Below are 26,737 nucleotides of genomic sequence, written 5' to 3'. Positions count from 1 at the left end.
GGAGTTCGAGACCAGCCTGACCAACATGGTGAAACCCCGTCTCTATTAAACATACAAAAGGTAGCTGGGCTTGGTGGCGGGCGCCTGAAATCCCAGCTACTCGGGAGGCTGAGGCAGGAGAATCACTTGAACCCGGGAGGCAGACGTTGTGTTGAGCCGAGATCGCACCACTGCACTCCAGCCTGGGGAACAAGAGCGAAACTCCGTCTCAAAAAAAAAACAAAAACACAAAAGGAAACCAGGACACGGTAGTGACAGCCGCTGCTTTCGGGGAGGAAGACCTGCCATGACAGAAACCGTTAGCGCCTCAGTCGTTCTCTTCCGCAGGTCGGGCCTCGGGCCCAGGTTTCCCGCCGGCTTTTTTCAGGAGCAGTCCCGGCCGGCCCCGCCTCAGCCCTTCCCGTTCCCCGGGGGCCGCTCCCTCTCAGCAGTCGCAGTTCCCGCCTCTGGGCTCCGGCGCCCGCTGAGCCGACGGAGGAGGGGCGTCTCCTGCGCTGGTTCCAGCCTCTTCGGGCGCCGAGTTCCAGGACCCGCCCCCCGCGCCAGTTGCCAGGGAGCGGTTGCCATAGAGCTGAGCAGTTGTCCGCGTGCGCAGGCGGAAGTCCCGGATTGAGGCGCCGCCATTTTTGCTGCCCGGACGCGGAGCGAGAGGCTGAGAGAGTCGGAGACACTATCCGCTTCCATCCGTCGCGCAGACCCTGCCGGAGCCGCTGCCGCTATGGATGATCGAGAGGATCTGGTGTACCAGGCGAAGCTGGCCGAGCAGGCTGAGCGATACGACGGTGAGTTGGGGGGGCAGCGGGGGGCTGGAATTCTCGTTCCCTCTGCCGCCGCCCACAGAGGCCGGGAACAGGAGACAAAATGGCGGCATCGTCTGCGAGCCTGGCCCGGGGGCTTGGGTTCGGGAAGCAGGAAATGGCCTGGGAGCTCCCGGGGCAATGGGAGGCTGTATGCCTTGGAATGTGACCCCTTCGCCGTCCTTAACTGCAAACAACTCGCGGGCCGGGAGGCCGGGGAGACGGGGTGGAGGAGTTGGTTGTAAAATGGCGGCTGGGGGGAGGGCGAGTCTCGGGGCGGGGGAGGGGGAGGAGATGGCGGGTGCTGTCTCCGAACGAGCAGCCCTCAGGGGAGCTTCTGGGACGGTCTTGGGATGTGGAGAACAATTGGGTGCGGTGACGGGGGAAGCAGCACCCGCCACATGGGAGAGAGCGGAGACCGGGAGCTGTAGCGCGGGCGCCTTTCAGGGAAATATGGCGGGTGGGGGCGGTGGCTTTTCCCCGGAGGCCCCGTGTGGGGCGGCGGCCGTGGAGTCTCACAAAGGAGAAGCCTTCAGAGCGATGGGCTTCCTCAGGCCTGAGGCGGGGGACAGTCCCGGGTGATGGTGGGGGGAGAGGGGTGAGCGGGAATCACTGCGGTTCGTCTGGGGCGGTGGCAGGCGCCGACGCTGCGATCGGGTTTCTCTCCCGTGGGCCGGCACCTCGTAGTGAGGGGGTTTGGGGCTTTTCCTCCTCGCCGCCTGCTGGGGAGGCCCAGAAAACCCTCACTCCCTCCCCTTTCCTCAGACTTAAAACGGGAGACCTCGAAGTTCCTGTAACCTTTCTCTGACTGCATCACCAGTGGGTTCTGATGGATAGAAGCAGGAGACCAGGAGGCCACGACTCTGAGAGTTCGAGCCTTTGTAGGGCCCGAGCCTCAGTCCACCCGTTTGTAAAAACGATGACTTTACAGTTTGTGCGCACCATCATGACACATGGAAAGACCTGTTGAAATAAAGTTATTTCCAATAGTGTTCAGTCACTGTATTTTGGTTGACTCTGCAGGCTCGGGATGCTGGTCTGTACTTCGTGGGGGAGCTTAACCTATTCCAGGCACTCGGCTGAGGCTGGGGTTTTTGAGTTATGAAGGTTGGAGATCCTGTTGCTTTCTTTTTTTCCATTTCAAATAAATGGGTTTATGTAGAAATTTTAGTAGTTCCTCTTTGTTCGTTGTTCCTTTGCCCATAACGGGTTCTCCAGTCCTTTTTCATAACTTTATCGAAATATCCATTGTGTCTGTCTAGTCATTGTCAGGAAGTTTATTCTTAGTCCTCCCTCCCAGTCCACCTTTTGAAATACCCTCACATTTATAATTGTGCGATACTGTAGTATTAAAGGAAAAGTCATGTATGTGGGTCCTGTGGTTTTAATGCTTTTGTGTGGTAGGGTGGGATGAGACATGGTTGGAATCAAGTATCTTTGATCCTTAGATTTTTCCTGATTAAGCTACCTGTATTTCAAAATGTTGTGTAGGGCCGTTGCTTTCCTGGAAATGCAGATTTAGTCATGTGAATAACCTCAGGGCTACTCCCCCTTATCAGAAACGAGGATTCAGGGATTTGAAAATAAGACAAGGCCTCTAGAAGTCAAATTTGGAATAATACTAAACTAAATTTCGTCTTGTAAATTGTTAAATTGCTATTTGTATTGAACAAGATTCCTGTTGGGAGAGGGAGGGGAATTAGGTGGGGAAGTGCAGCTCAAGGTCAGCTTTGTCTTTATTTCAGTGTTTAAAAATCAAACAGATAAAGATGTGCTTGTATTGGAAGTCTCCTCCTCCGCTCCTCATCTCCAGATGTTCCCCTCTTCATCTATTAGTGTTCTTGGGAGGAAACAAATTATACTTGAATGCTTTCTGTTTTGTGGGCATTGGAGCTCTGAGTAAACTTGCTGTGATAACTAGAAAGGATGTGAGAGAAGGTCTTTTTTTTGAAAGCTCCTTTAAAAAACCGATTTGAAAGCTTATGATTGTAGTTTCCAATTAAATGACAGGTTAGTGATAATTATATTTTTGATGTGAGTGGTGAAGATTTCTGACCAGAGCCCTTACTGGTTATTGAACATAGGACTCTGATAAAGCCACATCCTTACAGTTGTTAATGTTAGGTGTCCCCTTCAGGATCTAAAGGGGTAAGGAAATAGAATCTGCAAGGTGAGGAGCTATTCCTGTGACTTGGGGCATATGGTAGGGATTCAGTAGAAAGGAGAGGAGGAGAAGGAGACAGACACCAGGAATTTCTACCTGTGTCCTCTGCCTGTGTCCATTCCTTTATTGAGTGCAATATTTTTTTGTTTCTGGGACGAAGTGTTGCCGGAGTCCTGGTCACCAAACAGAATTTAGCAGGTGTCGGTGGTGGAAGAAGGTAAGACAGTATATTAGCAGGATTTCTTTGTTGGATACTTGTACCCAAATGCTGGTTTTCCAGCTGCTCTTTTATCTTTCTGTTAACTGCAGTAGGCCTATTTTATTTTGCTTGCTGTGTTGAATTAATGCCTAAACTTACATGTACCCTCATTTAATTCTATCCTGGGGCGTTGGAATCAATTTATATGGATTATTTAATGGTACGGGAGGAAGAGCTAAGCTGTATTCAGGAAAAGGACACTTTAATGTCACAGGAAATATTTAAGTTTGGGGCCAGGAGGTGAGGATTAAATCTAGCATCTCATCACTTTAACAAGCCAGTAGTCTAAGGAATCATTTTTACGTCCTTTGAAACCGTATTAAGCAAGTCCATTATTTCTTAATATTTCTCAAATATTGTTTGAGAATGTATATGAATTAATATAAAATGAATAGTATATATGAATTAGTACAAAAAAGTGGGGAATAGGCCCGGCGCAGTGGCTCACGCCTGTAATCCAGCACGTTGGGAGATCAAGGCGGGTGGATCACCTGAGGTTGGGAGTTTAAGACCAGCCTGGCCAACAAATTATCTGTGCATAGCTACTGAGGAGGTTGAGGTGGGAGAATCACGAACCCAGGAGGTGAAGGTTGTAGTGAGCCAAGATTGTGGCATTACACTACAGCCTGGGCGACAGAGCGAGACTCTTGTCTCCAAAGATAAAAAAAAAAAAGAAAGAAAGAAAGTGAGGCTAGGTGCGGTGGCTCATGCCTATAATCCCAGTACTTTGGAAGTCTGAGGCCAAGGCGGGCAGATCACCTGAGGTCAAAAGTTCAAGACCAGCCTTACCAACATGGAGAAACCCCATCTCTACTAAAGATACAAAATTCTCTGGGGGTGGTGGGTGCCTGTAATCCCAGCTACTTGAGAGGCGGAGGCAGGAGAATCACTTGAACCTGGGAGGCCGAGATTGCAGTGAGCCAAGATCACGCCATTGCAGTCCAGCCAGGGCAACAACAACAACAAAAAATGGGGAATGTAGAGGGGAAAAATGAATAGTTTCCCCGTTTTGGGGGAGCAGAGGGGCAACATAAACTACATTTGGGCTTGTGGAGCAGTTGTTGGTTTTGTGTCTTCCCTGTCAAATTGGCTCCATGGAAGGTAGGGTGAAGTTTTGATGGTCATGTTGGATTCAGTAGGAATGCGTCTGTTGTGTTATTTACTTGAGAGCTGTCTTTTTTTTTCCCTCCGCCTCCCGGGTTCAAGCGATTCTCCTGCCTCACCCTCCCGAGTAGCTGGGACTACACCATGCCAGACTAATTTTGTTTTTTTTTTTGTTTTTTTTTTTAGTAGAGACACAGTTTCTCCATGTTGGTCAGGCTGGTCTTGAACTCCCAACCTTAGGTGATCAGCCCACGTCGGCCTCCCAAAGTGCTGACATTACAGGCCTGAGCCACTGCAACCGGCTGAGAGCTGTCTTTTTTTTTTGAGGTGGAGTCTTGCTCTTGCTGCCCAGGCTGGAGTGCAATAGCACGATCTTGGCTCACTGCAACCTCCACCTCCTGGGTTCAAGCGATTCTCCTGCTTCAACTCCAAGATTACAGGTGTCTGCCACTATACCCGGCTAATTTTGTATTTTTAGTAGAGGTGGGGTTTTGCCATGTTGACGAGGTTGATCTCGAACTCCTGACCTCAGGTGATCCGCCCGCCTCAGCCTCCCAAAGTGCTGGGATTACAGGCCACCGCTGAGAGCTGTCCTTTTAAAACACCAGAGCCTCACCTCTAGCTAGCTTATTCTGCTGGTTAGTGAAGAATAGGGAAGGGAGCATGTGCGGAATGAACTTTTTAAAAACTATGGTCTTGTTAGGGAAAAAGTAGGTAGTAGTAAATTAACTTTGTTAATAAGTTTAGAAGCATTTAGATTACCCATTCTTTGACTGTAGGCCAGTAATTTTCCATTGCCATTTCAGTTAATGGAGTAACTTTATGGAATAAAGTTTTTCTCCTTCTTAAATGCATAGGCAGAACTGGGTAATGTGTTAAAAATCCCTTCTGGCCGGGCGCAGTGGCTCACGCCTGTAATCCCAGCACTTTGGGAGGCTGAGGCGCGCGGATCACAAGGCCAGGAGATCGAGACCATCCCGGCTAACACGGTGAAACCACGTCTCTACTGAAAACACAAAAAAGTAGCTGGGCATTGTGGCGGGCGCTTGTAGTCCCAGCTATTTGGGAGGCTGAGGCAGGAGAATGGCGGGAACCTGGGAGGCGGAGCTTTCAGTGAGCCGAGATTGCGCCACTGCACTCCAGCCTGGGTAACAGAGCGAGACTCTTGTCTCAAAAAAAAAAAAAAAAAAAAAATCCCTTCTATGGCCGGTCACAGTGTCTTGCACCTCTAATCCCAGCCCTTTGGGAGGCGAAGACAGGTGGATCACAAGGTCAGGAGTTCAAGACCAGCCTGACCAACATAGTGAAACCCTGTCTCCACTAAAAACACACAAAAAAACTAGCTGGGAGTAGTAGCGGTCACCTGTAATCCCAGCTGCTTGGGAGGCCGAGGCAAGGAGAATCACTTGAACCCAGGAGGCGGAGGTTGCAGTGAGCCAAGATTGCACCATAGCACTCCAGCCCAGGCAACAGAGCGAGACTTTGTCTCAAAAAGAAAAAAAAGAAAAAAAAAGAATCCCTTTTACAGGTAGTACTTAGCCTGTGTATTTAAAACAGATGCTCTTTTGTGTATCCTTTAGGTGTTTTTGTAAAATTGTATATATCTGGCATATTGTATTTGGTTGTCTCTCACAAGTTTGCGATATATGAAATCAAGAATTCCTGCAATTTGCAGTGAAGGGTAAATTTTTAACTACTGTGGATATGCTGCCCGCCTTGTCACCTTTCTGTGAAAAGATTTCAATTTGAGCTTTTACAATATGGGAAATAACACGGCAGGTATTAAAACAGCAAGATTTTGTAGTCAGTAGGTACAGACAGACACATTGAAAGGCCATGCAAATAGACTTTTCATAACTGTTTTATAGCTTGGTCAAAGGAGTAGGAGATATTTTTAAAATTCCTTGCCTTTAACCTGGTATATACCAAGTGAAATTTCAGCCCCATAGATTAATATATTTCATTTATAAATAAATATGTTTTAAATACTTGATCCAGCTGATCTGAAAGCATTGATTTTTTATTTTTTTTTTTTTTTGAGATGGAGTCTCTGTCTCCCAGGCTGGAGTGCAGTGGTGCCATCTTGGGTCACTGCAACCTCCGCCTCCCGGGTTCAAGTGATTCTCCTACCTCAGCCTCCTGAATAGCTGAGATTACAGGTGCACGCCACCTGGCTAATTTTTTTTTTTTTGAGACGGAGTCTCGCCCTGTCACCCAGGCTGGAGTGCAGTGGCCGGATCTCAGCTTACTGCAAGCTCCGCCTCCCAGGTTCACGCCATTCTCCTGCCTCAGCCTCCCGAGTAGCTGAGACTACAGGCGCCCACCACCTCTCCTGGCTAGTTTTTTGTATTTTTTAGTAGAGACGGGGTTTCACCGTGTTAGCCAGGATGGTCTCGATCTCCTGACCTCGTGATCCACCCATCTCAGCCTCCCAAAGTGCTGGGAATTACAGGCTTGAGCCACTGCACCCGGCCCTGGCTAATTTTTGTATTTTTAGGTTCTTTTTTTTTTTTTTTTTTTTGAGATGGAGTCTCACTCTGTCATCCAGGCTGGAGTGCAATGGCGTGGACTTGGCTCACTACAACCTCCGCCTCCTGGGTTCAAGCGATTCTCCTGCCTCAGCTTCCCGAATAGCTGAGATTACAGGTGCACGCCAGTAATCTGGCATGCAGATAATCTGGAGTACAGTGGCGTGGACTTGGCTCACTACAACCTCCGCCTCCTGGGTTCAAGCAATTCTGGCTCAGCCTCCCAAGTAGCTGGGACTACAGGCACATACCACCACACCCAGGTAATTTTTCGTATTTTTAGTAGAGACGGGGTTTCACCCTGTTGGCCAGGATGGTCTTGATCTCCTGACCTCAGGTGATTTGCCCACCGTGGCCTCCCAAACTGCTGAGATTACAGGTGTGAGCCCCCGCGCCTAGCCAGTTTTTGTTATTTTTAGTAGAGACGGGATTTTACCATGTTTGACAGGCTGGTCTTAAACTCCTGACCTTAGGTGATCCGCCCGCCTCGGCCTCCCAAAGTGTTGGAATTACAGGCGTGAGCCACCTCGCCCGGCGAGTTTTTTTTCTTTGTTTTTTTATTGTTTTTTGTTTTAGATGAAGTCTTTTGTCTGTTGCCCAAGCTGTAGTGCAGTGGCACAGTCTTGGCTCACTGCAACCTCTGCCTCCCGGGTTCAAGCGAAGCGATTCTCTTCTCTCAGCTTCCTGAGTAGCTGGGATTACAGGCGCCTGTCACCATGCCTGGCTAATTTTTGTATTTGCAGTAGAGATGGGGCTTCACCGTGTTGGCCAGGTTGGTCTCAAACTGCTAACCTCATAATCTGCCAGCCTCGGCTTCCCAAAGTGTTGGGATTACAGACGTGAGCCACCGCACCTGGCCCTATTTGGACGACTCTAAGGCTGACTGATAACTGCAGGCATATTTTTTCTTTATATTTCAAGAACACTGTACACCACCAGTAATGACAAGCATAAAGGCTACATTTTTGTTTTTATTAATTTTTTTGAGACAGAATCTCGCTCTGTCACCTAGATTGGGTGTAGTGGGACGATCTTGGCTCACTGCAGCCTCTGCCTCCTGGGTTCAAGCAATTCTGCCTCTGCCTCCCGAGTAGCTGAGACTGCAGGCGCCCGCCATCGCACCTGGCTAATTTTTGTATTTTTAGTAGAGATGGGGTTTCACCATATTGGCCAGGCTGGTCTCTTAACTCTTGACCTCAGGTGATCCTGCCCGCCTTGGCCTCCCAAAGGGCTGGCATTACAGGTGTGAGCCATTGCACCTGGCCTAAATTTTTAATTTTTTTAATGGGTACATATTAGGTGTATCTATTTATGGGAACGCTAAATTTTAAGCTTTTTTTTTTTTTTTTTTTTTTTTTTGAGACAGGATCTTGCTTTGTGATCCAGGTTGAAGTGCAGTGTCACTATTATAGCTCACTGCAGGCTCGACTGCCTGGGTTTAAGTGACTCTCCTGCCTCAGCTTCCCGAGTAACTGGGACTACTGTGCCTGCCTAATTTTTGTGTTTTTTGTAGAGATGGGGTGTCTGTATTGCCCAGGCTGGTCTTGAATTCCTGGACTCCCACCTTGGCCTCCCAAAGTGCTGGGATTACAGGTGTGAGCCACTGCCCTTGGCCTAAACTTTACATACATTACATATATGTAACATACATGTATGTAAATGTTATATACATATATGTATATGATATTATGTACCTCACAGTTCACAGACCACGTTGACGAAAGTTTTTAATTTATATAACCAGATTGAAGCAGGTAAAGTGTTACTCCCATTTTCTGGTTCAATAAAGTGAATTTGAGAGAGATTTTTCTGTGATCATATGGCTAATCAGGTATTAAATGATAAAGCCAGAACTTAGTGTCTGCTCACCTTTAGACCGGTACACTTACTCTTCTTAGCCTCTCAAAAAAGACCTCTGTTTAAGTAAGGTGGTGCCTTTTAGGGGAGTAGGGGGTGAGTACGGTATACTTCTTTAACAATTCTAATAGCAATTACTTCACATCTTGATGTTTATGATGACTAATATCCATGGTGAATTGTAGACAGTCTTTCCACTTTTAAGCCACAGTGAAATTAAAATGAGGGGAAGTTTAGGTACTCTCAGAATGTTTATTCACATACAGGTTATTAAAAAACAGGGTTTATTGTAGACAGATGTCACCTCTTTAAGCAAAAGGAAAAAACCAAAAAATCTCCAGCCGAGTGCTGTGGCTCACCCCTGTAATCCCAGCACTTTGGGAAGCTGAGGCGGGCAGATCACCTGAGGTCAAGAGTTTGAGACCAACCTGACCAGTATGGTGAAACGCAGTCTGTTCTAAAAATACAAAAATTAGCTGGCTGTGGTGGCTCGTGCCTTGAGTCCCAGCTACTGAGGAGGTTGAGGTGGGAGAATCGCTTGAACCCGGGAGGTGGAGGTTGCAGTGAACCCAGATGGCGCCGTTGTACTCCAGCCTGGGCCACAGAGGGAGATCCTGTCTCAAGAAAAGAAAAGCCCCATGTTTTATCATAATGTCTGTGCTGGAATATGGCTGATGCTATGCATTTCTGTAAAGTAGCTTTAAACTATTTTCCCCTCTCACTTTTATCTTTTTTTTTGTTTGTTTGTTTTTGAGACGGAGTCGCCCTCTGTTGCCCAGGCTGGAGTGCCGTGGCTGGATCTCGGCTCACTGCAAGCTCCGCCTCCCGGGTTTACGCCATTTTCCTGCCTCAGCCTCCTGAGTAGCTGGGACTACAGGTGCCTGCCACCTCTCCCAGCTAGTTTTTTTGTATTTTTAGTAGAGACGGGGTTTCACCGTGTTAGCCAGGATGGTCTCTATCTCCTGACCTCATGATCCACCCGCCTCGGCCTCCCAAAGTGCTGGGATTACAGGCTTGAGCCACCGTGCCTGGCTGTCTTTTTTTTTTTTTTTTTTTTTGAGGCAAGGTCTTACTCTGTCACCCAGGCTGTAGTGCAGTGGTGCGATCTTGGCTCACTGCAGCCTCTGCCTTCCAGTGTCATGTGATTTCCCCACCTCAGTCTCCCAAGTAGCTGTTTTTTTTAAAAATTTAATTTAATTAATTTATGTATTTACTTGGATAGGTGGAGTCTTGCTCTGTCACCCAGGCTGGAGTGCTGGAGTGCAGTGGCGTGATCCATGATGCCCGGCTAATTTCTTTTGTATTTTAGTAGAGACGGGGTTTTACCATGTTGCCCAGGCTGGTCTCAATCTCCTGAGCTCAGGCAATCCTCCCACCTCGGACGCCCGAAGTGCTAGGATTACAGGTGTGAGCCACCGCTCCTGGCCTTTTTTTTTTTTTTTTTTGAAACGGAGTTTTGCTCTTGTTGCCCAGGCTGGAGTTCAGTGATGTGATCTTAGCTCACCACAACCTCCACCTCCCAGGTTTAAGCAGTTCTCCTGCCTCAGCCTCCGGAGTAGCTGGGATTACAGGCATACACCACCACACCTGGCTAATTTTGTATTTTTAGTAGAGACGGGGTTTCTCCATGTTGAGGCTGGTCTCGAACTCCTGACCTCAGGTGATCCGCCCGCCTCGGCCTCCCAAAGTGCTGGGATTACAGGCGTGAGCCACCGCGCCTGGCTTTTTTTTTTTTTTTTTTTAAGTCTAGGGTTTCGCCGCCGTTGCCCAGGCTGTTCTTGGAACTCCTGGACTCAAGCAGTCTGTCAAACTTGGCCTCCCAAAGTGCTGGGATTATAGACGTGAGCCACCACCTCAGGCTACCTTTGTCTTACTGAATGCTGTTAAGTTGCTAGGTTAGTGATGTAGTCATACAACTTTTTTTTTGTTTGAGATGGATTTTGGTTGTCATCCAGGCTGGAGTGCAGTGGTGCGATCTTGGCTCACTGCAGCCTCCACCTCCTGGGCCCAAGTGATTCTCCTGCCTCGGCCTGCCGAGTAGCTGAGACTACAGACTTGGGCCTTCATGCCCGGCTAATTTTGTATTTTTATTTTTATTTTTTTTTTATTTTTTTTTTATTTTTATTTATTTTTTTTTTTTGAGACGGAGTCTCGCTCTGTCGCCCAGGCTGGAGTGCAGTGGCGCGATCTCGGCTCACTGCAAACTCCGCCTCCCGGGTTCACGCCATTCTCCTGCCTCAGCCTCCCGAGTAGCTGGGACTACAGGCGCCCACAACCGCGCCCGGCTAATTTTTTGTATTTTTAGTAGAGACGGGGTTTCACCGTGGTCTCGATCTCCTGACCTTGTGATCCGCCCGCCTCGGCCTCCCAAAGTGCTGGGATTACAGGCGTGAGCCACCGCGCCCGGCCTAATTTTGTATTTTTAGTAGAGACGGAGTTTCACCACGTTGGCCAGGCTGGTCTTCAACTCCTGACCTTAGGTAGTCCTCCCGCCTCAGCCTCCCAAAGTGCTGGGATCACAGGCATGAGCCACTGCACTCGGCCAGATACAGTCATACAACTTTTAGGAGGGACAAAGGTTGGCGTGTGATTCACAAATGTTGTTCCAGGTAGTTGGCTAGATAGCTGTCAAATGGAATCCATTAAGGAGTAGCAAAGAGCAGCAAGAAAAAGGGCTATTTTCACTATTACCTTTGAAACGGTTGGTTAACAGTTTGAGAGAGATACATATACTCTTTTGAGACAAGGTCTTGTTCTGTTGGCCAGGCTTGGATTGCATTGGTGCAGTAACGATTCACTGCATCCTCAACCTCCCAGGCCCAAACGCTCATCCCATCTCAGTCTCCCACGTAGCTGGGCCCACAGCTGTGCACCACAATACCTGCGTAATTTAAAATAACTTTTTTTTCTTTCTCCCCCCCCCCCCCCCCCCCCCGCCAAACCAGAGACAAGATCTCACTGTATTCCTCAGGCTGGGATGCAGTGTCACAGTTATGACTCACTGCAGCTTCGACCCCCTGGGCACCTCAGCATCCCTAGTAGCTGGGACTACAGAAGTATACCACCACTTCTGGCTAGTTTTTGTAGAGACAGGATTTTGCCATGTTGCCCAGACTGGTCTTGAACTCCGTAGCTCAAGATTCATGTGCCTCAGCCTCCCAAAGTTTTGGGATTACAGGCGTGAGCCACCATGGCTGATAAAAAAAATTTTTTTTGATAGAGGCCTGGTCCCAGCGGATTGCCCAGGCTGATCTTGGACTCCTGAGCTCATGTGATCCTCCCACCAAGTAGCTGGTACTACCATGACCGGCTAATTAAAAAAATATTTTTTTGGTAGAGACGGGATCCCACTGTGTTGTCCAGTAACTCCTGGGTTCCAGCGATCCTCCCATTTTGGCCTCCCCAAAGTGCAGGGATTACAGGCATGAACCACTGCTCCTGGCCAGCTTGATATATTTAGGTATTGATATATCCAAATTGATGAATTGGGTTGCCAGCAGAACTTCATGGGTTGTGCTCTGACTAAATGTTAATGCTAATCATGGCCCTGAGAACAATTTCAGATGTTCATTTAAATTTATTAAATTGTAGCAAGTAATAATTAAAGTCACCGTAATTTAACATCCAAATGAGTACATCTTGAAAAGACGTACTAATTCATAAGCTAGAACAGCAGGCATAAACTGGGATTGTCCTGGGCAACAAACTTACCTTGTGGTCACCCTACTTAAGGCCATTTGTTACTAGATTTTCTCATTTAGACTCATAGAAAAGTTTCCCAAACTTTGTCCAACCTTTTATCACAGAGATATCTTCGATCTAAGTCTCTAGAAGGTTGAATTTCATTTTTTTCCAAATGAAGTTAGCATTTGGCAGAACATAAGTCAAAGGAAAAGTGAAAATTTCCTCCTCCTAGCTCCCTCCTCCACAAATGGGAACGTTCTAGTTAAGGATGTGGTAGTTGCTGAAAATAGAGTTTGCTGGTATTCCAAATCCTCTGATGGTGTCAACACCTAGTGTGTTGGTTTTCTTATGGCTACCTTGAGCCAGTCCTGTGTTTAAAAATATAATAGACCAAGGTGTTGGTAGCAGTGTCCTAAGCTCAGAGCTTTCCCCACATACTTTTTTTTTTTTTTTAATTTTTGCAAGTCTCTTTCAAACCAAATACCCACATAAAAATTTAAAGACTCACCCCGTATCTTGTTACAACTGTTCTGTTCAGAACGACAGACTGTGTAGTTCAGACCATATGACCATGATCCTGGCTTATGTCTTTTGAAATTTTAATCTTGAATTTATTGCCCTTTCAACAATTTATCATAGTAGCTGGACAGATCTGTTGTTGGTAGCTTGATTTGTGATCGGATCAGGATTTTGTCGAGCTAAAGCAATATGAAATATGTTCAACTCTTCATATCTAAAGTTTGAAGGAGACGCATTACTGTAAGAGTTAGGACGGTATTTCATAATTTGGCAGATGTGGTGTATCTGCCATCCCAGAATGCACAGGACTCTCTGGGTTCCTTATCTTTGGAATGGGGATTAGTGATGTCTCTCTTGCCTACTAATTTACAGGGTGGCTGTGAAAGTGTAATACTTGTCAGTACTATTTATTGTGAAACATTCTTTTCTAACGTGAAAGGTCAGATAAGTGTTTTTGTTACTGCTGTGCTAGGATTATATTAGGAGATGATAACCTACCTTTTTGAGTTATTCTTAGCAAGTGTACTCTGCTGGGCTTAGTTCTTTTTTTTTTTTTTTTTTTTGAGACGGAGTCTCGCTCTGTTGCCCAGGCTGGAGTGCAGTGGCGCGATCTCGGCTCACTGCAAGCTCTGCCTCCTGGGTTTACGCCATTCTCCTGCCTCAGCCTCCCGAGTAGCTGGGACTACAGGCGCCCACAACCGCGCCCGGCTAATTTTTTGTATTTTTAGTAGAGACGGGGTTTCACCGTGGTCTCGATCTCCTGACCTTGTGATCCGCCCGCCTCGGCCTCCCAAAGTGCTGGGATTACAGGCGTGAGCCACCGCGCCCGGCCTGCTTAGTTCTTATGTAAGATCTGCACAAAGAAATATTCTCAAAATCCTTAATCTTACATCTGTAAAGTTGCATATCCAAAGTAAAGGTCGTCCAAATTATTCCCAAATAATAATTTTGTCATGTTGAGCTGGTATATAGTTGTTTTGGTATTAAATTTAGATTAATAAGAGATTATTTCTCTTTAGCAAATGTAACACCTTTTGTCTGAATTTGGGATGAAAGCTTCTGTAGTATGAAAGTGTAGGCTGGGCGCAGTGGCTCACGCCTGTAATCCCAGCACTTTGGGAGGCTGAGTTGGGCCGATCACCCGAGGTCGGGAGTTCAAGACCAGCCTGACCAACACGGAGAAATCCCATCTATACTAAAAATACAAAATTAGCCAGATATGGTGGCAGGCGCCTGTAATCCCAGCTACTTGGGAGGCTGAGGCAGGAGAACTGCTTGAACCCTGGAGGCGGAGGTTGCAGTGAGCCGAGATCACGCCATTGCACTCCAGCCTGGGCAACAAGAGTGAAACTCCGTCTCAAAAAAAAAAAAATTTTAGTGTTAGTAGGGGCCAGGTGCAGTGGCTCATAATCCCTGTAATTCCAATACTTTGGGAGGCAGAGGCAGGAAGATCCCTTAAGCCCAAAAGTTTGAGACCAGCTTGGGTAAGAAAGTGAGACCCTGTTTCTACAAAAAGAAACAAAATTGACTTGGCCTAGTGGCATGCACCTGTAGTCTCAGCTACTTAGGAGACTAAGGTGGTAAGAGGTCTGGCTTGAGCCCGGAAGGTCGAGGTGCAGTGAGCCATGATAAGACCGCTGCACTCCCTCCTGGGTGACACAGTGAGACCTTGTCCCAAAAAGGAAAGAAGAAAGATTTAGTGGGATTGATGACTTGTATTTGATTGTAATAGGTTTAATTGTAAAATAATTAGTTAAGATTTATGATAGGATTACCGTGAAATTTTCAAGAACATTATTTGACCAGAAAATAATTGTTATTGTTGTATGATAGTTATGACAGTTTTTGTAGATTTTTAGAAACACATTCATGAGTATGAAATACTTTATGCAGAATATACTGCTTAAGAAACATTAAAATATATTATTAAAGTATTGAAATTTTGGTGAGGGTTTCTTAGCTCATCAAAGAATTGAGGTACCTGTAATCTCATTACTTTTGGAGGCCAAGGTGGGAGGGTCATGTGAGGCCAGGAGTTTGAGACCAGCCTGAGCAACATTGCAACACCCCGTTTCTATTAAAAAAAAAAAAAAAAAGGCTGGGTGTGGTGGCTCACGCCTGTAATCCTAGCAGTTTGGAAGGCTGAGGCGGGCGGATCACGAGGGCAGGAGTTGGAGACCAGCCTGACCAACAGGGTGAAACCTCGTCTCTACAAAAACAAAACAAAACAAAAATTAGCCGGTCCCAAGTGGTGGTGGCGTGTGCCTGTAATCCCAGCTACTCAGGAGACTGAGGCAGGAGAATCGCTTGAACTCAGAAGGTAGAGGCTGCAGAGAGCCAAGATTGTGCCTCTGCAGTCCAGCCTGGGAAACAGAGTAAGACAAGACTCTGTCCCCGCCCATGCCCCCCCCCCCCAAAAAAATCCTTACCACTCTCAGCGACTTGAGAAAACAAGTCAAACCTCTTAAAAATCTGAATGGATAATCCTTCTTCTAAACTGAATTGGACCCAAGGGTTATTTATGGTGGTTTTCTTCCTGAGTATTCCAAAACAGAATTTTAAAGTATTTTTTGTTTCAGTGTCTTTTCTAATTCCACAAAAAGATTTAGACTTTGACCTACCTCTTTTTCCTGTACTTAGTGTTTTAGGTCATTGATCTTTCCAGCCTCTTATTTTCCACCTCGGCTTTCACTGGACCTTCACCTCTTTGGTTCTGCTGCAGCCAAATGTGTTTACGAGGGAGTATCCTCATAAATTGAGAGGAGGAATCTCCCATTCTGGTGGACTAGGGGATTACTCCTCTATCCCCAATATTTTTATTTTTGTTTTTTAATCTTTGTGTCATTCCAGTTTTAGAATGTGGACTGATTTTTATTTCTGTTTTTTAATCTTTGTATCATTCCAACTTTAGTGTATCTGCTGCCAAAGTGAGCACAACCCTACCCTAAATATTGAGATCGAAGGGAAAAGTACCTTTTGCAGTCAAAATTGTAGAATCTTGGTAAAAGATTGTCTTGTTTTTCTTTTTAATCTAGCAGAAGCTGGTTTGGAAAGAAGTCTTAAAGTTCCATAGAAGGTTAAACAATTCATGTTTTACTCTTTTCCTTTTTTCTTTTGAGACGGAGTCTCACTCTCTTGCCCAGACTGGAGTGCAGTGGCGCGATCTTGGCTCACTGCAGCCTCCCCCTCCTTGGTTCAAGCGATTCTTCTGCCTCAGCCTCCTGAGTAGCTGGCATCACAGGCACCCGTCACCATGCCCAGCTAATTTTTGTCTTGTCTTTTTTTTTTTTTTTTTTTTGAGAGACAGAGTCCCGCTCTGTCGCCCAGGCTGCAGTGCAGTGGCCGGATCTCAGCTCACTGCAAGCTCCGCCTCCCGGGTTGACGCCATTCTCCTGCCTCAGCCTCCCGAGTAGCTGGGACTACAGGCGCCCGCCACCTCGCCTGGCTAGTTTTTTGTGTTTTTTTTTTTTTTTTTTTTTTTTTTTGAGACGGAGTCTCGCTCTGTAGCCCAGGCTGGAGTGCAGTGGCCGGATCTCAGCTCACTGCAAGCTCCGCCTCCCGGGTTCACGCCATTCTCCGGCCTCAGCCTCCGGAGTAGCTGGGACTACAGGCGCCCGCCACCTCGCCCGGCTAGTTTTTTTGTATTTCTTAGTAGAGACGGGGTTTCACCGTGTTAGCCAGGATGGTCTCGATCTCCTGACCTCGTGATCCGCCCATCTCGGCCTCCCAAAGTGCTGGGATTACAGGCTTGAGCCACCGCGCCCGGCCCTTTTGTGTTTTTTTTAGTAGAGACGGGGTTTCACCGTGTTAGCCAGGATGGTCTCGATCTCCTGACCTCGTGATCCGCCCGCCTCGGCCTCCCAAAGTGCTGGGATTACAGGCTTGAGCCACCGCGCCCAGCCAATTTTTGTCTTTTCTTTAGTGGAGACGGGAGTTTCACCGTGTTGGCCAGGCCGATCTCAAACTCCTGGCCTCAGGTGATCGGCCCGCCTTGGCCTTCCAAAGAGCTGAGATTGCAGGTGTGAGCCACCTTGCCTGGCTCATGTAGTTTCAGAGTGAGGAGAGGTACCTCTGTTTAGGCCGGCATATGAAGAGGAATCTTGACATCCTTGAGTGTCAAGATTATTGTCTTTTGAAAAACCTTAATCAAGGTATTAAAGTATTAGAAAACAAATTCCCAAACTCATTTGACAAATACTTATTGAATGCCAACTATGTACCAGGCACTGTTCTAGACACTTGAGACACTTGGTATTCATCAGTGAACAAAATAGACAGAAGATCTCTTCAAGGACTATATATTCTAGTGAATATATAATTGCTTCAGAGTTACTCTGTTCCTATGTGTAATTAAGAGTTACTTTGAATTAGTTAACAACAATGGTGTCTGCTGTATGCAGCGTACAGTATCAGGTGTTGGGGGTCGCATATTAAAGACTGTAGAAAGCTCAGTGTTTTCTTCACTGACTACTGGCGTAAAATGGCACTAACAAATTGAAAAACCTCTTTAAAGTGTTTCATTTTGATGATAAAACCCTGTAGTAATAATACCATCTACTGTTTATTGGCTATTTCTCTCACTTGTCATCCAAACAACCATGCAAAGTACTACCCATTTTACAGGTACGGATCAAGTACTTGAGGAGAAGTGACAAATTTGAAATGTCACTGGTATTCTGCCAAGGCTGGTGTCCTGCAAAACTGATACTCCTTCCACTTTGGTGTTTCTTGTAGGCTGGCTGCAAAACTGGTACTCCTTCCGCTTCAGTATTTCTTATGTGTAAACATGTAAACATCAGTCCAAATTGCTTGGGGCTTCCCCCCCCCCCCCTTTATTGTGGAGACTGAGTCTCTCTATGTTGTTGCCCAGGCTAGTCTCTCAGCTGGGCTCAAGCAGTCCTCCTACCTTGGCTTCCTAAAATGCTGGGATTGTAGCAGTCTTTTGGCTTAGCTTCTCTCTGAATAGTGTTATCTTTTTTTTTTTTTTTTTTTTTTTGGAGACAGAGTCTTGCTCTGTTGCCCAGGCTGGAGTGCAGTGGCGCGATCTCAGCTCACTGCAACTCCGCCTCTCGGGTTCACGCCATTTTCCTGCCTCAGCCTCCCGAGTAGCTGGGACTACAGGCACCTGTCACCATGCCCGGCTAATTTTTTGTATTTTTACTAGAGACGGGATTTCACTATGTTAGCCAGGATGATCTCGAACTCTGGACTGGATGATCTTGAACTCTGGACTTCATGATCTGCCCACCTCGGCCTCCCAAAGTGCTGGGATTACAGGCGTGAGCCACTGCACCAGGTCTAATGTTATCTTTATTTTATTTATTTTTATTTTTTTTTTGAGACCAAGTCTCGCTCTGTCGCCCAGGCTGGAGTGCAGTGGCCGGATCTCAGCTCACTGCAAGCTCCGCCTCCCGGGTTCACGCCATTCTCCTGCCTCAGCCTCCCGAGGACCTGGTACTTTCTGTGCAGGTGTTTTGTTTACCATTTCATTATGTTACATGGATGCATATTTATATCTGACTGAATATTACGTGAATATTTATCTTACATTATGAACTGCTTGTGAATGTTTTTATTGACTAACATATCTAATACTATTTTGTATTGACACTGCAGTGAACTATTTATATCCAAAATATAATTTTTTGTAATTTGAATTGTTTACTAATTATGAGAAGTGGGATTTGTTAGTAAATGAGCATAAATCTTTTTTTTTTTTTTTTTGAGACGGAGTCTCGCTCTGTCGCCCAGGCTGGAGTGCAGTGGCCGGATCTCAGCTCACTGCAAGCTCCGCCTCCCGGGTTCGCGCCATTCTCCTGCCTCAGCCTCCCGAGTAGCTGGGACTACAGCTGCCCGCCACCTCGCCCGGCTAGTTTTTTGTATTTTAGTAGAGACGGGGTTTCACCGTGTCAGCCAGGATGGTCTCGATCTCCTGACCTCGTGATCCGCCCGTCTCGGCCTCCCAAAGTGCTGGGATTACAGGCTTGAGCCACCGCGCCCGGCCATTTTTTATATTTTTAGTAGAGGCGGGGTTTCACCATGTTAGCTAGGATGGTCTTGATCTCCTGACCTCGTGATCTGCCCGACTCGGCCTCCCAAAGTGTTGGGATTACAGGCGTGAGCCACCGTGCCCGGCCAAATATAAATCTTTTTACATGTGTACTCTTACTGTTTTGAGATGTGGTCTCACTGTTGCCCAAGCTGGTGTGCAGTAGCAAACACACCTCACTGCAGCCTTTACGTCCTGGGCTCAAATGATCCTCCCACTTCTGTGTCCTGAGTAGCTGGGACTACAGGTGTGCCCACCGTGCTTGCCAATTTTTTTTTTTTTTTTTTTTTAAACAGGGTCTCACTCTTTCTCCAAGGATGGAGAGCAGTGGCTGGATTTTGGCTCTCTGCAGCCTTCGCCTCCTGGGTTCAAGCAGTTCTCTGCCTCAGCCTCCCGAGTATCTGGGATTACAGGCGCCTGCTTCACGCATGGCTAATTGTTTTGTATTTTTAGTGGAGGCGGTGTTTCACCATGTTGGCCAGGTTGGTCTTGAACTCCTTACCTTGTGATCCACCTGCCTCAGCCTCCCAAAGTGCTTGGATTCCAGGCATGAGCGACTGTGCCCATCCCACTTCGGCTAATTTTTTAAATGTATGAAGAGATAGGGTCTTGCCAGATTGCCCAGGCCGGTCTTGAACTCTTGGGCTCAAGAAATTTTCCCACCTCAGCCTCCCAAAGTGCGGAGATTACAGGAGTACTGTTTCTGTTTTCTTCTTTTTTTTTTTTTTTTTTTTTTTTTGAGACGGAGTCTCGCTCTGTCGCCCAGGCTGGAGTGCAGTGGCCGGATCTCAGCTCACTGCAAGCTCCGCCTCCCGGGTTTACGCCATTCTCCTGCCTCAGCCTCCCCAGTAGCTGGGACTACAGGCGCCCGCCACCTCGCCCGGCTAGTTTTTTGTATTTTTTAGTAGAGACAGGGTTTCACCGGGTTAGCCAGGATGGTCTCGATCTCCTGACCTTGTGATCCGCCCATCTCGGCCTCCCAAAGTGCTGGGATTACAGGCTTGAGCCACCGCCCCCGGCCTGTTTCTGTTTTCTGTAAAGGTTTATTAACTGTATATAATATTGGCAGCTTACAAATGTGCAGCACAAAATTTAACTAAAAACTTGTGTTTTAAAAAATTTAGGCCGGGCGCGGTGGCTCAAGCCTGTAATCCCAGCACTTTGGGAGGCCGAGACGGGTGGATCACGAGGTCAGGAGATCGAGACCATCCTGGCTAACACGGTGAAACCCCGTCTCTACTAAAAAATACAAAAAACTAGCCGGGCGAGATGGCGGGCGCCTGTAGTCCCAGCTACTCGGGAGGCTGAGGCAGGAGAATGGCGTAAACCCCGGAGGCGGAGCTTGCAGTGAGCTGAGATCCGGCCACTGCACTCCAGCCCGGGCGACACAGCGAGACTCCGTCTCAAAAAAAAAAAAAAAAAAAAAAAATTTAAACAAGGGCAGGGTGCGGTGGTTCATGCCTTTAATCCTAGTGTTTTGGGAGGCTGAGGCGGGTGGATCACCTGAGGTCAGGAGTTCAAGAGCAGCCTGGTCAACATGGCGAAAACCCGTCTCTACTAAAAATACAAAAACTAGCCTGGCGTGGTGGCACGTGCCTGTAATCCCAGCTACTGCTGGGGTTGGAGGTAGGAGAATTGCTTGAACCTGGGAGGTGGAGGTTGCTGGGAGCCGAAACTGTGCCACTGCACTCCAACCTGGGTAACAGACCAAGACTCTGTCTCAGAAAATAAAATAAATAAACAACAATTTGTGAAATACAGTTTTTCCACTTGTATTTTTTTGAAACGGAGTTTTGCTCTTGTTGTAGTGCAGTTGCGTGATCTCAGCTTGTGGAAACCTCGTCCTCCCGGGATCAAGCAATTCTCCTGCCTCAGCCCCCAGAGTAGCTGGTATTACAGGCATGCGCTGCCACACCCAGCTGATTTTGTATTTTTAGTAGAGATGGGGTGTCTCTCTGTTGGTCAGGCTGGTCTCGAACTCCTGACCTCAGGTGATCTGCCCGCCTCAGCCTCCAAAAGTGCTGTGATTACAGGCGTGAGCCATCACACCCAGACTAATTTTTGTATTTTTAGTAGAGGTGGGGTTTTGCCATGTTGGCCAGGCCAATCTGTAACTCCTGACTTCAGGTGATTGTTGGCCTCCCAAAGTGCTGGAATTACAGGCGTGAGCCACTGCGCCCAGCCTCTTGGACTATTTAATCAATACGTATTTATTTGGCGTGTATTGGGAACAACTTTCCCCTTGTGAGTAATAAATGATTACTTACAATACCTACTATAGAAGAGCTACAGTCTAATCAGGCAAGCTGTGGCTAGAAACGATGATTGCCAGCTTGTATGATAGAGGCATTGTAGAGAAGGGGAATAAGGGATTGTGTGCTGTAGTAGTTGGGGAAAACTTGAGTAGTAGATGAGACATTAATTGGGGGGTAAGATTTGGATGTTGGGAGAGTGAGGTTATGTTACCAAAGGCACAGATATGGGATTAAATATGTGAGATGTAAGAATGGAAAATCTGGGTTAGAATAAATGGAGCCATATTCTACAAAAGGCTTTATTAGACTTAGATTCTAAACTCTGTGTTCTTTGTTTAGCTCGCTCTTATATCAGGCACATTAACACCCCCACCCGTCTGGATTCTTGGGTTTTTTTTTTGTTATTTAATCTTGGAAGTGAGGCAAAGAAAAGAAATTAAACATATAATTGAATTCATATTATATGCCAGACAATTTATTCTACAATCTCATTTTAAACTCTCATAACTCAGGGCTGGATATCCTCCATGTTATGAGTGAGGAACAAGCTCCTAGAGATTAAGTGGCATACTTGAGGTCAAATAGCATATGAATAAGCAGAAATGGAAATCTAGTCTGGGCTGGGTGTGGTGGCTTACGCCTGTAATCCCAGCACTTTGGGAGGCCGAGGCAGGCAGATTACCTGAGGTCATGAGTTCGAGAGTAGCCTGGTAAAACCTCGCCTCTGCTAAAAACACTAAATTTAACTGGGCACGGTAGCATGCGTCTGTAGTCCCAGCTACTTGAGAGGCTGACGCCGGAGACTCTTGAACCCAGGAGGCAGAGGTTTGCACTGCACTCCAGTCTGGGTGACAGAGTGAGACTCTGTCTCAAAAAAAAAAAAAAAAAAGTCTAGTGTTCTAGTCTGAATCTTTTTTGCTGTAACTGGTGTTTTCTGTGCTGTGGTGGTACATTCCTGTGCTGTTTCCCAAAGTGTGTGTCATTTTTGTCTAATAAAAGTGCAGGTGGTGTGGGTACTAGAAGAAGAGTCAAAAGTTACTAGGTTAGAATAGGGCCTCTTCAGAGAAGCTTTTTAGTACTTGCATTATTTTGTTTACAGCATCCTGGTTCTTTCACAGTCCTGAACACAAAGTATAATTTACATGTCAACTAATCCTGTTCATTTTACAGTTTATATCTTTTTTTTTTTTTTTTGAGACGGAGTCTCGCTCTGTCGCCCAAGCTGGAGTGCAGTGGCCGGATCTCAGCTCACTGCAAGCTCCGCCTCCCGGGTTCACGCCATTCTCCGGCCTCAGCCTCCCGAGTAGCTGGAACTACAGGCGCCCGCCACCTCGCTAGTTTTTTGTATTTCTTAATAGAGACGGGGTTTCACCGTGTTAGCCAGGATGGTCTCGATCTCCTGACCTCGTGATCCGCCCGTCTTGGCCTCCCAAAGTGCTGGGATTACAGGCTTGAGCCACCGCGCCCGGCCCATTTTACAGTTTATATCTTAACTTATATTAAAACACGTTCCAAGAGTGTTTCCTAAATCTTGTCCAACTGTTTACCTCAGGTTACTCCTTCCTTCATAACTCATTGTAACACACCCAGGATACATCCCAGCCTTTTGCTTGTCTTAGTTGAATAGAGCTAGTGATTACTCTTCTTGAATTTTATCTTTCTAAGAAAGTATGACTTAAGACTCCTCAAGCTACAGATTTGACATTTTGTGACATTCTTAGATTCTTTACATGTTATTTACTATTAGAATTAGTGTACTTGATAATTTGTAAGTTTTGCATATATGAAATCTTTTGAGGCAGAGTTTTGCTGTCTTTGCCCAGGCTGGAGTGCAGTGGTGTGATCACAGCTCATTGCAGCCTTGACTTCCTGGGCTTAGGTGATCCACCCACCTCAGCCTCCAGAGTAGCTGGGACTAAGGTGTGTGCCCCATGCTTGGCTAATTTTTTGTATTTTTAGTAGAGATGGAGTTTTGCTGTGTTCCCCAGACTGGGATCAGACTCCTCAGCTCAAGCAGTCCGCCCACTTCAGTCTCCCGAAGTGTTGGGATTACAGGCACGAGGCCATGTAAAATCTGAAGTGTGTCTTAACATCCCATAGAGCTCTTAGGTGATTTGGAAGCACACTGACATGAGTATAGTCAGCCTTAAAGTGATGGCATCGCAAACTTTGAACAGGCTTCAAGCAGCTGAATTAATTATGATAAAATTAAAATTGCCAAATTTGGGCAGAGATTTAATGTTTAAAAACCAATATAAGTCAGGTTAGCCATCTGAGAATGTTTTGTAACTTTCTTGGGGATCATACTGATTTTTTTTTTTTTTTTTTTTTTTTGAGACAGTTTTGCTCTTGTCGCCAGGCTGAAGTGCAATGGAATGGCATGACCTTGGTTCATTGCAACTTCCTCTGCCTCCCAGGTTCAAGTGATTCTCCTGCCTCAGCCTCCTAAGTAGCTGGGATCACAGGTGTGTGCCACCATACCTGACTAATGTTTTGTATTTTTAGTAGAGACAGGGTTTCACCATGTTGGCCAGGCTGGTCCTGAGCTCCTAACCTCAGATAATCCACCCACCTTGGCCTCCCAAAGTGCTGGGATTACAGGCGTGAGCCGCCGTCCTTGGCCCATACTGAATTTCTTTTATGGTAAACTAGTAGTGTTGCTCCTAAAATTGTCTGAATCAGGTTTTTTAGACATTCTTTATAGTACAGAACTGATGCCTCCCAGATTATTTGTCAGTGTGATAAAGTGCGTGATAATTGTTTTAGAAAAAGTTTTGCTCCACCTTTATATTTCTGAATAGTTAAGAGGAGAGTTCTCGTGTCACTAACAAGATATTGGGACCTTTTAGAAATCAGTAAGGTGGGCTGGGTGCAGGGCCTCAGGCCTGGAATCCCAGCGCTTTGGGGGGGCTGAGGCGGGCGGATCACGAGGTCAGGAGATCAAGACCATCCTGGCTAACACAGTGAAACCCCATCTTTACTAAAAATACAAAAAAAAAAAAAAATTAGCTGGGTGTGGTGGTGGGCGCCTGTAGTCCCAGAGACTCAGAGGCTGAGGCAGGAGAATGGAGTGAACCTGGGAGGCGGAGCTTGCAGTGAGCCGAGACTTCGCCACTGCACTCCAGCCTGGGCCACAGAGCAAGACTCTGTCTCGAAAAAAAAAGGTAAGGCAGAATGTTGATTGTCATTGAATTATCTGTGAATTGACTGTGTTTAGTGATTGTCCAGCTTTTGCTTAATTTTACTCATTCCTTGGAGGCTGTCCAAGCTTAATCAGGTTATTTGAAAGCTCCACAATTCCTGGGCATTCTCATGTCGGCCTTCTGCAGAAATGTCCTCAGTTATTTCATGGTGTCAGAAGTATCCAATTGAAGATTGCTTCGCATGTGTAAATCTAGTCATATATTTCCTGCGATGACTCCTTTTTAAGTAAATATCCACAAGGTAAATTCCTTAGAAAGTAGTACCTTGTAAGTGTTTCCCCAACAGACTTGCATACTACCCCTGCCAAACCATCAAAACAATTTGAGGCTTTTATTTTGAGATGGAGTCTTGCCTCTGTTGCCCAAGCTGGAGTGCAATGATGCAATCTCGGCTCACTGCGAGCTCTGCCTCCCGGGTTCAAGCACTTCTCCTGCCTCAGCCTCCCAAGTAGTTGGGATAATAGGCACCTGCCACCACGCCTAGCTAATTTTTGTATTTTTAGTAGAGATGGAGTTTCACCATGTTGACCAGGCCAGTCTCGAACTCCTGACCTCAGGTGGTCCACCTCAGCCTCCCAGAGTGCTGGGATTACAGGCGTGAGCCACTGCTTCCAGCCAGGAAGTCTTTACGTAGTAAGACATTTGAGTGTGATCCAGAGGGGTGATGTTTGTTAGGAGAAAGGAAAGGTCTTGGCTAATTGATTAGCCTTTATATAAAGCAAGCTCAGGACCTTTCCAGAACCTAAATGACCGAACTGTTTCTTTTTGAGAGACAAAGTCTTGCTCTGTTGCCCAGGGTGGAGTGCAGTGGCGTGATCATAGCTCACTGTAGCCTCGGACTCCTGGGCTCAAGCGATCCTCCTGTCTCAGCCTCTGGAGTGGCTGGGACACAGGTGTGAGCCACATTCTCGGTTCTGGCAAAACTTTTTTATGTCAATGCCTGATGCTATGCCCTTTTCTTCCCTTGGTGTGATTTCTTTTACTGTTCTTGAGCTGAAGAATTTGTTTCTGTGAGCACTTTGATTGCAAAGTCATTGAAGTTTGATGGTTAAAAGTTCAGGCTCTTAGATTGTCTGGGTTTGTTTGGGTTTTACCATTGTGTGAGTTTAGGAGCAATCCTCTCAGCTTAATTTTTCTGCCTTTAAAATCAGGATTAAGGCCGGGTGTGGTAACCCACGCATGTAATCCCACCACCTAGGGAGGCCGAGTCAGGTGGATTACCTGAGGTCAGGAGTTTGAGACCAGTCTGGCCAACATGGTGAAACCCTGTCTCTACTAAAAATACAAAAATTAGCCGGGCACAGTGGCGGGCACCTGTAGTCCCAACTACCAGGGAGGCTGGGGCAGGAGAATCACTTGAACCTTGGAGATGGAGGTTGCAGCGAGATTGCACTTCAGCCTGGGCAACAGAATGAGACTTTATCTCAAAACAAAACAAAAAAAACTTAGGGTTATGACCCTGTATGCTTTGGTAAGAGGTCCATTAATCCTGTCAGCCAGTACAGAACCTTCTCGTTTTTCCCATGACAGATTCTGAACAGTTGTTTTTTTTCCTGACCCTGAATTTCATTAGAAGCTGTAAATTGTGTCTTGTGACGTGTCAGCCTGATGGGGGAGACCTGCTCCTTTTATGATTTTGTACTCTGTGTTTGTCAGAAACTGTTGAAGCTCAGTGGAGACTTGTTTTACTACTAGGCAGGGACAGTCTTGGGAAGATCAAGTTTACTGGGATGTTGATGTAAAGATACTAGAGGTATGAAAGTAAGCTTTTTGTATTCAGGAGGCTGAAGTGGGAGGATTGCTGGAGACCAGCCTGGGCAACATACAGAGACTCCTGTCTCTTTAAGAGAAAAGAATATAGCCAGGCGCGGTAGTTCAAGCCTATAATCCCAGCACTTTGGGAGGCCGAGACGGGCGGATCATGAGGTCAGGAGATTGAGACCATGGTGAAATCCCGTCTCTACTAAAAAATACAAAAAAAAATAGCCAGGCGAGGTGGCGGGCGCCTGCAGTCCCGGCTACTTGGGAGACTGAGGCAGGAGCATGGCGTAAACCTGGGAGACGGAGCTTGCAGTGATCTGAGATCTGGCCACTGCACTCCAGCCTGGGCGACAGAGCGAGACTCCGTCTCAAAAAAAAAGAAAAGAGAAAAGAATATAAAAAGCTTTTTTTGGGAGAGGGGTGAACCTCTAGGTGGAAAAAGAAATGTGTTTTAAGTGGGAGCAAACCTCTTTTCTTTCTTTCTTTCTGTCTCTTTCTTTCTGTTCTGTCTTTTCTTTCTCTCTCTCTGTCTTTCTGTCTTTCTTTCTTTCGACAGA

The 26,737-nt window shown here is 46.5% G+C and overlaps 1 protein-coding gene across 3 annotated transcripts in view; it reads left to right on the top strand.

Moving 5' to 3' along the window:
* The first annotated feature begins 606 nt into the window (after positions 1-606).
* The window catches only part of YWHAE (tyrosine 3-monooxygenase/tryptophan 5-monooxygenase activation protein epsilon), a 59,862-nt gene continuing 33,731 nt past the window's right edge, over positions 607-26,737 (top strand). For all 3 annotated transcript variants that reach the window (XM_015437385.3, XM_065532233.1, XM_065532234.1), the window contains exon 1: positions 607-782. In XM_015437385.3, the coding sequence (XP_015292871.3) occupies positions 719-782 (64 nt within the window). In that variant the 5' untranslated portion in view covers positions 607-718. The remainder of the gene's footprint in view (positions 783-26,737) is intronic.

This window comes from Macaca fascicularis, chromosome 16 (assembly GCF_037993035.2).
Source record: "Macaca fascicularis isolate 582-1 chromosome 16, T2T-MFA8v1.1".
Lineage (NCBI taxonomy): Eukaryota > Metazoa > Chordata > Mammalia > Primates > Cercopithecidae > Macaca > Macaca fascicularis.
This window is presented reverse-complemented; position numbering and strand designations above follow the sequence as displayed.